This window comes from Neodiprion virginianus, unplaced genomic scaffold (assembly GCF_021901495.1).
Source record: "Neodiprion virginianus isolate iyNeoVirg1 unplaced genomic scaffold, iyNeoVirg1.1 ptg000065l, whole genome shotgun sequence".
Taxonomy (NCBI): domain Eukaryota; kingdom Metazoa; phylum Arthropoda; class Insecta; order Hymenoptera; family Diprionidae; genus Neodiprion; species Neodiprion virginianus.
In genome coordinates, this window is record NW_025804461.1 from 82,512 (window position 1) to 95,000 (window position 12,489).

Below are 12,489 nucleotides of genomic sequence, written 5' to 3' on the forward strand. Positions count from 1 at the left end.
TGGTGGTGATGGCCCTCAACCCGGATCCCCACACTAGATCCACCAGATCCACGTGGTCAGCATATCATTAGCCTATTCCACGCCGCAGTCCTTCGATAAGACGGTTCGTGAAGAGAAAACCGTCTTTTATTGGATAGTCAACGACTTAGTAGATGTTAGGGTCGGTTCAGCTCCAGGCTGATAAGTATCGTCGACGGGAGGCTTCGTTGTGTTTTTGACGCACAGCCCTGTACGCCGCCTGACGATGCATCCGAGCGGTAGAAGCATTCGTTCGTGGTTCGGCTCCTGGCCGATAAGTCACAAATAGTTGGAGGTGCTGTTGTGCATCACGCACGACCCTTTTCGACAACTAGATAGGCATCCATCGGGAGTGGTTTCAGCGGTATTAATTCGTCTGTAGTCGGTGGTGTTGATGTTGAGCTGGTACGTGACCCCTGTCAGGCAATGTCCTGGTATCTTGACGTGAAGGTCTCGCGGATGGTTCTCGAAGAGCATTACAGAATTAAGAAATAGCATACAATTAGCTTAGTAAAGAGAATTCAACTTAAAGATAATTAGTCGTTCATTTTTGGAGTATTGGCCTCAGACGTGCTTTCGTTATTTTTAGCGATATTTGTACCTAGGGGAATGCGATAATTGAACAAAATGACGGGGTACGAAATACCACGTCACAATATATATATATATATATGTATGTATATATACATATGTTTATTATAATTTTCAATTTACTTTTAAAAAATGGGAAATTGGAAAAAAAAAAATTTTTCTTACATTATTTCAATTTTTCAAAATTATGTATAATTATTAGAAAAATCCTGAATATTTTTGATTATTCGCATATTTTTTATTTTATTTCATTTTTTTATAATTTTTTCCATTCACAATCATTTTTTATTTTATTACATTATTTACCTCAATTACCTTTATTTATATTCTATTAATGTGTAATATAAATATATATAAATATATATATACATATATATGTATATATATATATATATATATATATATATATATATACACACATATATATACATATATATATATATATATATATATATATATATATATATATATATATATATATATATATATATATACATATATATATATATATATATATATATGTATGTATATATACATATGTATATTATAATTTTCAATTTACTTTTAAAAAATGGGAAATTGAAAAAAAAAAAATTTTTCTTACATTATTTCAATTTTTCAAAATTATGTATAATTATTAAAAAAATCCTGAATATTTTTAATCATTCGCTTATTTTTTATTTTATTTCATTTTTTTATAATTTTTTCCATTCGCAATCATTTTTTATTTTATTACATTATTTACCTCAATTACCTTTATTTATATTCTATTATATTAATGTATAATATAAATATATATAAATATATATATACATATATAAGTATATATATATATATATATGAATATATACACATACATATATATATATATATATATATGTATATATATATATATATATATATATATATATATATATATATATACATACATATATGAATATATATATGTATATTATAATTTTCAGTTTACTTTTAAAAAAAGGGAAATTGATAAAAAAAAAATTTTTCAACGATATTGCAATTTTTTAAAATTATGTATAATTATCAGAAAAATCCCAAATATTTTTAATTATTCGCTTATTTTTTATTTCATTTTATTTTTTCATGATTTTTCCATTCACAATTATTTTTCATTTCATTACATGATTTACCTCAATTACCTTTATTTATATTCTTTTATATTAATGTGTACTATAAATATATATAAATATATATATACATATATATGTATATATATATATATATATATATATACACACATATATATACATATATATATACACACACATATGTATATATATATATACATATATATATATATATATATATATATATATATGTATATATACATATGTATATCATAATTTTCAAGTTACTTTCAAAAAATGGGAAATTGAAAAAAAAAAAATTTTTCTTACATTATTTCAATTTTTCAAAATTATGTATAATTATTAGAAAAATCCTGAATATATTTAATTATTCGCATATTTCTTATTTTATTTAATTTTTTTATAATTTTTTCCATTCACAATCATTTTTTATTTTATTACATTATTTACCTCAATTACCTTCATTTATATTCTAATATATTAATGTATAATATAAATATATATAAATATATATATACATATATAAGTATATATATATATATATAAATATATACACATACATATATATATATATATGTGTATATATATATATATATATATATATATATATATATATATATATACATATATATATGAATATATATATGTATATTATAATTTTCAGTTTACTTTTGAAAAAAGGGAAATTGATAAAAAAAAATTTTTTCAACGATATTGCAATTTTTTAAAATTATGTATAATTATCAGAAAAATCCCAAATATTTTTAATTATTCGCTTATTTTTTATTTCATTTTATTTTTTCATGATTTTTCCATTCACAATTATTTTTCATTTTATTACATTATTTACCTCAATTACCTTTATTTATTTTCTATTATATTAATGTGTAATATAAATATATATAAATATATATATACATTGTAACGTGGCGTTTCAGAATCGCCCGTCACAAGGGCACACAACCGCTATTATTTTTAATTTACGCGTCCTCAGCAGGGTACTCCGAACGAACTCGATACAAAATAGGCAATATCTACTTTTAACTAATTCTTTTCTGTAAATTCTTTATTTCGCGCTTCGGCGCAAGCTAACAAGGTACTTGGACGACTACGATCCCGATCAACAAGGGACCACTATCTACCGTTTGCAGCTCTCGACGACTTCGCCTACTGACGGTCTCACCAGACTACACTGGCTACCTTGGTGCACCTTTATATACACCTGGGGTAGCAGCCATCCGAACCTTCCGTATCGCCTCGACTGCCGGTGAACAGGGAGATAAAAATCCTCCCGGCGGCCGGGGGCATCGTTCTTCAAAGAGGAACTAGCCGCCTCCCTATCGACGAGGACCGATTGTGTGGGTCGTGGTCCACGGTTTGGCCAACCGTCTGACTGCACGACCTCAGGTACAGGCAGCTAGCTACTGCCTGTACAAAAGCCGGTGGAGGTGAACAATGAGGCGTCACTCTCCACCCGCTAACTTTGACCGAGAGGCACCCTGTGTGTGCCTCTGTCGAAGAAGTCCCCGAGGATAGGCAGCCTGGACTGCAAACTGGAGCGACTATGAAACCGTACGAGTTGGTGTCAACGACGAAATCGCGAGCAGCACATTGCACAACATCTAGCGGTAATTTTTGGAAAACGTACGACCACGCAGTAACCGATATTCGCCACAGGGGGATGGCCTATTTACGGTGGGGGTCAAGCGACCAATCAAAGAAGAAGAATCATCTCACGACAACCGCGAGATCGGCGAGCTGAACTACGACCTGCTATTCTACGCTCGACCTGTTGAGGAACAGCTTCAGTTTTCCAATCGCTCTCCCGACCTCTCTACCGTTTTAAGCTACCGTTCTACCGTCTATCTTACCGCTATCGTTCTACCGTCCATCCTACCACTATCCTTTATCTTTCTAAATTCTTTTCCTTCTCTTTTTCCTTTTCTTCCCAGTTTTGTTATTTTATAGTATATAGTTTAAATTAAAATCAGTTTGTGTGCCTGAGATCGACCGTTAAGGTAAGGCTTTTGCCTTTGAATTGTACTGTTACGAAGTTGCTCACAATTTCTATTCTTCCTCGTAATATTTATCGATTTTGCGTGAATCATGGTCCACGGTTAAAGTTGCTGTAAGCCGCCGTGTGGCTGCATGATTCCGGTCATTAATATTATATTTATTGTTTCTTGATTGCATCGTGTGATGCCATTTTGTGTGAATCATGGTCCACGACTTCCGTGTGGCTGCATGATTTCAGTAATTCATTATTTTCGTATCTGAGCGACCTCGTAACTGCCAAATAATTATCTCTTGTATCTATGACTTTTCTAATTATTTGTGAATCTCTATTATTTTGCCTCCGTACTTTCTATCGTATTTTGAGCCCTATTGGCTTCATATTTTATTCCATATTCTTCTTGTAATAGTAGTGTGCTTTATATTTTATTTCCGTTATTGCTTATTATATTTTTATTTATTTTTGTGCCTATTGTATCGTATATCGAGTTCTATGGAGTACAAGCGAGCGTAGAATCACCTTTAGATATTACCGCATTTTCCTTTATTATTATTGACCATTTTATATTATTTTTGCCTGTTATTTATTTGCCTGTATTTTGTTAAATTAAGTTCTGTGACTTATTCTTTTGTATTGCGGTGTATTTTTGTATATTTCTCTATTTTGTAAATTCTCCGAAATTCTCTCACTCTCATAACTTTGTATTTTGGTATTCTCTCAAAAGTTATGTTTAGGAATTCACTATTTAATTCCTCAATTATGTAATGATTATAAGTTATCGAATCTACCGTATGAATAACTCTACCGAAGGCTACCGAGTCGATCGTTTGCCAACTTAGTAAATTATTACTAACTGTCAATCTCTCATCTTGGTTATGATTTATGGTAAATTTGTCGTACCTCTACCGAACTACCGTTTCGTTGTTTTCTACCGATCGCAGTAAAATTCTCTCGTTCTAATTAACAGAATAATAATTTTCGTAGTGTCATTTGCAACTTGGGTAAGATCACGTCGCCCAGTGACGTGTAGTTCTAAGTCAACTCTTGCATTATATCGCATCTCTCGGCCTACGTCTATTTTTCTCTGTTAACTACCGTCTCTCGTGTTAAAGCTACCGTTTACTGCTATTCTACCGATATTCTTTTATGAACAACGACTATTTATTTTATTAACTACCGCTATCGATACCCTCTCATTTGCCTGTCTCACCTATGTAACCTTTTCGACAATACATGATCGATTGACTTATTCATTTTCCTTTTAACTGGAGTTTATTCTTTATTTTTGTCATTTTCTTCAATTCTGGAATTACTGCTAGCTGCCTTGACCTCCGCCACTCTACCGGGATGTACGCGATCGTACCTGTGCCTAGCCAGCCATACAACGGGTTCTCTACTTATCCCTTTTGTACTATCTTGTGTTAATTTTATTGATTTATATTATTATTTGAGAATCGACGCTAATGCGTCTGGCGCCCAACTTAATTATTTTGTTGTGTTTTAATATTGCGGATGAGTAGAGAATCGCGCCAAAGTGTCAACGGTGAGTCCTCGTCCGAAAATAACAAAATCTAGCGTTACAAATTAGCGCTCGACGAGGGGCAGAAAAGACTTAACGTTACAAATTGGCGCCCAACGTGGGGCCCACAAAAGGCCAGCTACAGAAGAATTTCAGTTAATAATTCAATTAAAAACTTGAGAGAGAATAAGAGAGGGAGAGAGTGAAAGAGAGAAATTATCATTAACAAAAGAAACCTTTTCCTGCTTTTATCCAGTCAGTTACTAACCTAAAGATTCAAAAAGATCTGGAAAAACAGTTGATATTGAGTGACCAATCGACCCCAAATATTTAAATATTTAGCGGACGGAACGTCCCGGATTAAAGATATTATTCCAACGACGGTATAATCCCCCGCGAGTCTTACTTCTAGCCGACGCATTGTTCGCGGAGAGCAGCGCGCGGCGCAAACAATTTTTTTTTATTCGCCCGCAATAGTTGTTGACAACTCACGAGCGAGACCGTGTTTATTGTTCGTGACCGCGTATTGACACTTAGGATCATCCGTGTTCGTTACAAGCAGTTTTGTAAATAGTAAACAACAATACATGCCTTCGTTGCCGTCTGTAAAGGACGCGTGGATATATTTGTTAACTGCAGCGGAATTACGTCACGAGCTAAGACAGCGTGCATTATCAGCAGAAGGAACTTTACCGACTTTACGAGATCGTTTAATCCGATTCTACCGAATTTCTCGCGGAGAAATGACTGATCCTGCGACTCCCGATAAAACGATGCTTGGTGCCGAAGCCGGCCCCTCGTCTTTACAAATACCGACAGACGAGAGGCAAAGCCCACAATCGACGTGTGAAATCAGAATAAGCACGGAAAGTCATAGGTCGTTAAATAATACTTCTCCCGGTGATATGCATGATTCATTGTCGAACCAAAACAGCGCTCCGGCTATCGATGTTAGAAGTTCTTTGGAACACCGAACGCAAAATATAGACACTGCGCGAGAATACCTTCCGATACCGCCTAGTTTTACACCGCGTCGCGAAGCTCCCTCGTTCCATCATAACACGCCGCGTTTTAATAATAACACCCCAAATACGCTCGCCGCACACGAGGCTATGCGAAAATGGAATCTAAGATTTGCAGGAACGCGTAATGAAGATTCCGAAGCTTTCTTAACGCGAATAGAGGAGGGTAGAACTTTGTTTAATTTACGCGATAATGATATTCTTAACAGTCTCCCGTTTTTCCTCTCTGGAGTAGCTTTATACTGGTTCCGAAACAAACGCCCTCAATGGCACGATTTCTCCGATTTTGAACGCGCTTGGCGTTATAGGTTCGGCGATCCGAATTTACAATTCACATTGCGTGAAGAGATCCGTAACCGTACGCAAGGCGAAAACGAGTCAGTCGTTGATTACCTTACCTATATGCGTTCGTATTTTAATCGATTAAATCCCAGATTCTCACACGACGAGGAGATGGATTATGCCTATCGAAACCTGCTACCGCGCTTTCAAGTATTGATAAGAAGAAGAGAGCTCGAAGATCTGGATGATTTAGAGGATATCGCCCGACAATTAGAGACGAGTTTTGCGGCTAGTAACAGATATCACGTACCACCGACTCCCGAAAACTCACTGCTACCGGAACTAGCATATCGCGGAGCACGCGCTAACTCCCGTCAATCGCGATTCGCGTTAGCCAACTTACATCTAGAGAACGAACCAAACGATGATGTTAATGCTGCGTATAGAACACCTATTCGAGAAAATCGATCAAACCCGAACATCAATAGAAGACCCCCGGATCCTAGACCTGACCCGCGTTATAACCCACGACCACCTAGGAATAATACCGGCCACCGGAATCATTACCGTCAAAATGAAAATCCGAATAACGTTAACTCGCCTGCAACTTCTACCGCTCCATCTACCGGTTCCAATCCATTTCTACCGTCTACCGAACAAATAACTGCACGCACAAGCTCCAGTGTTGTGTGTTACAATTGCCAGCAACCTGGTCATCATCAGAGACAGTGCACCGCGCCGCGCACAAAATTCTGCTTCACGTGCGGATTGACAGGACATACTCGAGCCACATGTCCCCGGTGTGCGGAAAACTACCACGGGAACCGCGCGCAAGGGCAACCTCGGAACCCAGACTCACAATAGAGCCCAAAACCTCGCTCGAACAAATTGTCAGACCTTGTTCTTTAGCTACCGAAATTAATAATACTACCGAAATTAATAACACTACCGAAATTATTGATGCTACCGAAATTGATAATACTACCGAAGTTATTGATGCTACCGAAATTATTAATACTACCGACATTATTAACACTACTACCGGTCCACCTATTGAACAAACTGACTTCTGCAGTCCAGTCTACCCGCTTCACGGGAAACCACTGTTATTTCTGATTCTCAAAATATGCGATTTACGTGTAACGGCCTTGTTTGATTGCGGTTCATCACGAACCTTTGTAAATTTAAAAACTTCGGCATTGATCGAATCGAGAGGTTTTCTAATTCAAAAATCTCATAGCGGAGCAGTCGTAACGGCCGCTGGCCGAAAGGCTGACGTCACGGGTGAAATAATCGTGCCGATAGAATTGGAAGGAACTACCCGCGATATTCACGTTCGCGTTATACCTTCCCTTAGCTTTGATTGCATAATAGGTCTAGATTTCATTCACACATTTGATATAATAGTAGATTTCACAGAACCTAACTGGTCATTCAAGTATAATTCTCCCGTAACTTATAAATTTCAAACACACTCCCGATTTACTCCCGATACCCAATGTAACGGAATTGTAGCTCTGAACGACGAGCAGACCGTCAAATTACGGAATTTATTAAAAACAGAGATAGCTCCAGCGTCCGATAAAATAGGTGCGACTAATTTGGCCACCCACCACATAGACGTAGGTGACCATCCCGCGATTAGGCAACGAGCGTATCGAGTATCGCCAAAAATACAAGAAGCTATCGATGAGGAGGTTGATAAAATGCTCGCTAACGGAATTATCGAACCCTCGCATAGCGAATGGGCAAGTCCGATTGTAATGGTTAAAAAACCAAATGGCTCCTACCGTTTTTGTATTGACTTCCGGCAGGTAAATCAGACATCCAAAAAGGACGCGTATCCGCTACCGCGAATGGACAGCATTCTGGACAAACTCCGATCCGCCCGGTATATTTCGACTATCGACCTAAGTCAGGCATATTTTCAAATCCCTCTAACTCAAGCGAGTCGCGAGGTAACTGCTTTCATCGTTCCCGGTAAAGGACTTTTTCACTTTACGCGAATGCCGTACGGATTAACCGGAGCACCGGCTACGTTCCAACGGTTGTTAGATCGCTTAATTGGACCAGACATGGACCCATACGCTTTCGCCTATCTGGACGACATTATCATCGCCACAAAAACATTTGACGAACATCTCGAGTGGTTACGATGCGTTTTACGAACTATCCGACACGCGAACCTCACGGTCAACCCTGATAAATGTGAATTTTGTTGCTCTGAAGTTAAATATCTCGGCTTTCTAGTTAACGAATATGGGTTACAAATAGATCCAGACAAGATAGCTCCCGTTGTAAATTATCCGGTTCCACATACGGTAAAACAACTACGTCGATTTTTAGGAATGGCTTCTTGGTACCGAAGGTTTATTCCAAATCTTGCCTCGATAACCGAACCACTGACGCGGCTTTTGCGAAAAACCCAATTATGGACTTGGGCTGAATCGCAATCTCTCGCTTTTGAAGAAATTAAAGATCGATTAACTACCGCTCCGACGCTATCGTGCCCCGATTTTAATAAACCTTTCGTCGTACAAACTGACGCTAGTAATTGCGGACTAGGCGCCGTTCTAACTCAAACCGACCATAACAGCCTCCAATGGCTTCCCAAACGAAAGAATCCTACCGGTCGATTAGCTAGATGGTCACTTGAATTGCTTGGCTATGATTTCACTACCGTATACCGTAAAGGCGCCTTGAATCACATGCCGGACGCACTCTCCCGAATCCCGGAACCTGATGTTGCTTTAAATTCATTTTCTACCGCCGATGAAGCTACCGCCACTATCGTACCAGATCAACTAACCTGGTATGACCGCCGGAAACGCGACGTCGAAAACACTCCCGGAAAGTTCCCGGATTGGAAAACAGAAACCGGTAACCTATACGTTCGACGCACGGACCCTTTAATCGGTACGTTAGTACAAGATTTAAACGCCTGGAAATTAGTCATACCCGAAGAGCAACGCGAAACCGTTTTACAAGGAGCTCACGATGACCCTCAATCCGGTCATCCGGGAATAGAGAAAACCTACCGCCGTTTAGCTACGCGTTATTACTGGTGCCAAAATTTAATGGACCCTATCGAATCTCCCGTTTTCTCTCTCCGGTGGTGGTTGAACTACAACAAGTAGATGGGAATAATGTAGTGGGAAAAGTGCATGTAAAAGACCTAAAAGACCTATAAAACTTAGCCTAAGAATCGGCCACCCTAAGTGCCCTCCAGTTAAATTTCTTTTCTAAATTCCATTTCGGCCTATTTAATTCAAAATTCTATTTCGACCTTTCAGTTTTACTAAATTCACGTAAATTCATTTTTCTTTCTCGCTACCGATTTTTCTTTTCTATCGTCTATCTACCGTTTGTTAATTTCTCTACCGTCTCTACCGTCTTCAGCTACCGTCAACCTACCGTAAAGATCTAACTTCATTTCCGCAACGCTAAGCTATCGGAAAACTTAACTCTACCTTCACCGTTCAAGTCATTGTCTAAATTCCACTTTATTTTTACCGTCTGATTTATCATCAAATGCGTAACTTCATTTCTACCGATTTAAGCTACCGTCAAAACTTTACTTCAGTTCTACCGTTCCGAGCTGTCGTAAAAATTTAACTTTATTCCTACCGATTTAAGCTACCGTCAAAACTTTACTTCAGTTCTACCGTTCCGAGCTGTCGTGAAAATTTAACGTCCTTCCTACCGATTTAAGCTACCGTGAAAAAAAATTCCGATTCTGACTTATTCCGTCGACGTTACCTGTTTCGTAATCACTCTAAACAACCCTCTATATCAACTGATTTCTCGCAAAAACCGTCACTGACTGAGGTAAAGGCAAAACCTTCTAAACCAAAAGCAAACACCAACAATCACCGCTCGGTTGTACAAGCCAAAAATTACCTAACTCGCCTTTTGTGTGATCTTTTACCATACTTTTCTGGTTTTATTAACTGATGCACACTATCATACGTTAAAAACTACCGAAGCATACGCGTTTTCCGTTTCTATCGTCTCTTACGTAATTTCCGTTAATTCTTTTTGCTAGTATTGTCAATGGACAACAAATTCAATTATTCGTCAGTTCACGGGTCAGCCTCCATGATTTCTAATAAGAGCCTTCGTGACTTTACCTAGGTAGAAGACCTGCCCGGTCTCCCACTGGGGGGAGGGAGTTGTAACGTGGCGTTTCAGAATCGCCCGTCACAAGGGCACACAACCGCTATTATTTTTAATTTACGCGTCCTCAGCAGGGTACTCCGAACGAACTCGATACAAAATAGGCAATATCTACTTTTAACTAATTCTTTTCTGTAAATTCTTTATTTCGCGCTTCGGCGCAAGCTAACAAGGTACTTGGACGACTACGATCCCGATCAACAAGGGACCACTATCTACCGTTTGCAGCTCTCGACGACTTCGCCTACTGACGGTCTCACCAGACTACACTGGCTACCTTGGTGCACCTTTATATACACCTGGGGTAGCAGCCATCCGAACCTTCCGTATCGCCTCGACTGCCGGTGAACAGGGAGATAAAAATCCTCCCGGCGGCCGGGGGCATCGTTCTTCAAAGAGGAACTAGCCGCCTCCCTATCGACGAGGACCGATTGTGTGGGTCGTGGTCCACGGTTTGGCCAACCGTCTGACTGCACGACCTCAGGTACAGGCAGCTAGCTACTGCCTGTACAAAAGCCGGTGGAGGTGAACAATGAGGCGTCACTCTCCACCCGCTAACTTTGACCGAGAGGCACCCTGTGTGTGCCTCTGTCGAAGAAGTCCCCGAGGATAGGCAGCCTGGACTGCAAACTGGAGCGACTATGAAACCGTACGAGTTGGTGTCAACGACGAAATCGCGAGCAGCACATTGCACAACATCTAGCGGTAATTTTTGGAAAACGTACGACCACGCAGTAACCGATATTCGCCACAGGGGGATGGCCTATTTACGGTGGGGGTCAAGCGACCAATCAAAGAAGAAGAATCATCTCACGACAACCGCGAGATCGGCGAGCTGAACTACGACCTGCTATTCTACGCTCGACCTGTTGAGGAACAGCTTCAGTTTTCCAATCGCTCTCCCGACCTCTCTACCGTTTTAAGCTACCGTTCTACCGTCTATCTTACCGCTATCGTTCTACCGTCCATCCTACCACTATCCTTTATCTTTCTAAATTCTTTTCCTTCTCTTTTTCCTTTTCTTCCCAGTTTTGTTATTTTATAGTATATAGTTTAAATTAAAATCAGTTTGTGTGCCTGAGATCGACCGTTAAGGTAAGGCTTTTGCCTTTGAATTGTACTGTTACGAAGTTGCTCACAATTTCTATTCTTCCTCGTAATATTTATCGATTTTGCGTGAATCATGGTCCACGGTTAAAGTTGCTGTAAGCCGCCGTGTGGCTGCATGATTCCGGTCATTAATATTATATTTATTGTTTCTTGATTGCATCGTGTGATGCCATTTTGTGTGAATCATGGTCCACGACTTCCGTGTGGCTGCATGATTTCAGTAATTCATTATTTTCGTATCTGAGCGACCTCGTAACTGCCAAATAATTATCTCTTGTATCTATGACTTTTCTAATTATTTGTGAATCTCTATTATTTTGCCTCCGTACTTTCTATCGTATTTTGAGCCCTATTGGCTTCATATTTTATTCCATATTCTTCTTGTAATAGTAGTGTGCTTTATATTTTATTTCCGTTATTGCTTATTATATTTTTATTTATTTTTGTGCCTATTGTATCGTATATCGAGTTCTATGGAGTACAAGCGAGCGTAGAATCACCTTTAGATATTACCGCATTTTCCTTTATTATTATTGACCATTTTATATTATTTTTGCCTGTTATTTATTTGCCTGTATTTTGTTAAATTAAGTTCTGTGACTTATTCTTTTGTATTGCGGTGTATTTTTGTATATTTCTCTATTTTGT

General features: G+C 38.4%; 1 protein-coding gene across 1 annotated transcript; it reads left to right on the forward strand.

The window, feature by feature from the left end:
- Window positions 1-5,994: 5,994 nt before the first annotated feature.
- Window positions 5,995-9,692, forward strand: LOC124309915 (uncharacterized). The gene is made up of 2 exons (XM_046773579.1): window positions 5,995-7,355; window positions 7,451-9,692. The coding sequence occupies exons 1-2, from the start codon at window positions 5,995-5,997 to the stop codon at window positions 9,690-9,692; spliced, it is 3,603 nt and encodes a 1,200-aa protein (XP_046629535.1).
- The last annotated feature ends 2,797 nt before the right edge of the window (window positions 9,693-12,489 follow it).

Bases quoted from the DNA above. Each gene is read 5' to 3' on its own strand.
- LOC124309915 (XM_046773579.1), top strand. From the start codon at position 5,995: ATGACTGATCCTGCGACTCCCGATAAAACGATGCTTGGTGCCGAAGCC. The intron at 7,356-7,450 runs GTGTGCGGAAAA...ACAAATTGTCAG, and splicing joins ACTCGAGCCACATGTCCCCG to ACCTTGTTCTTTAGCTACCG.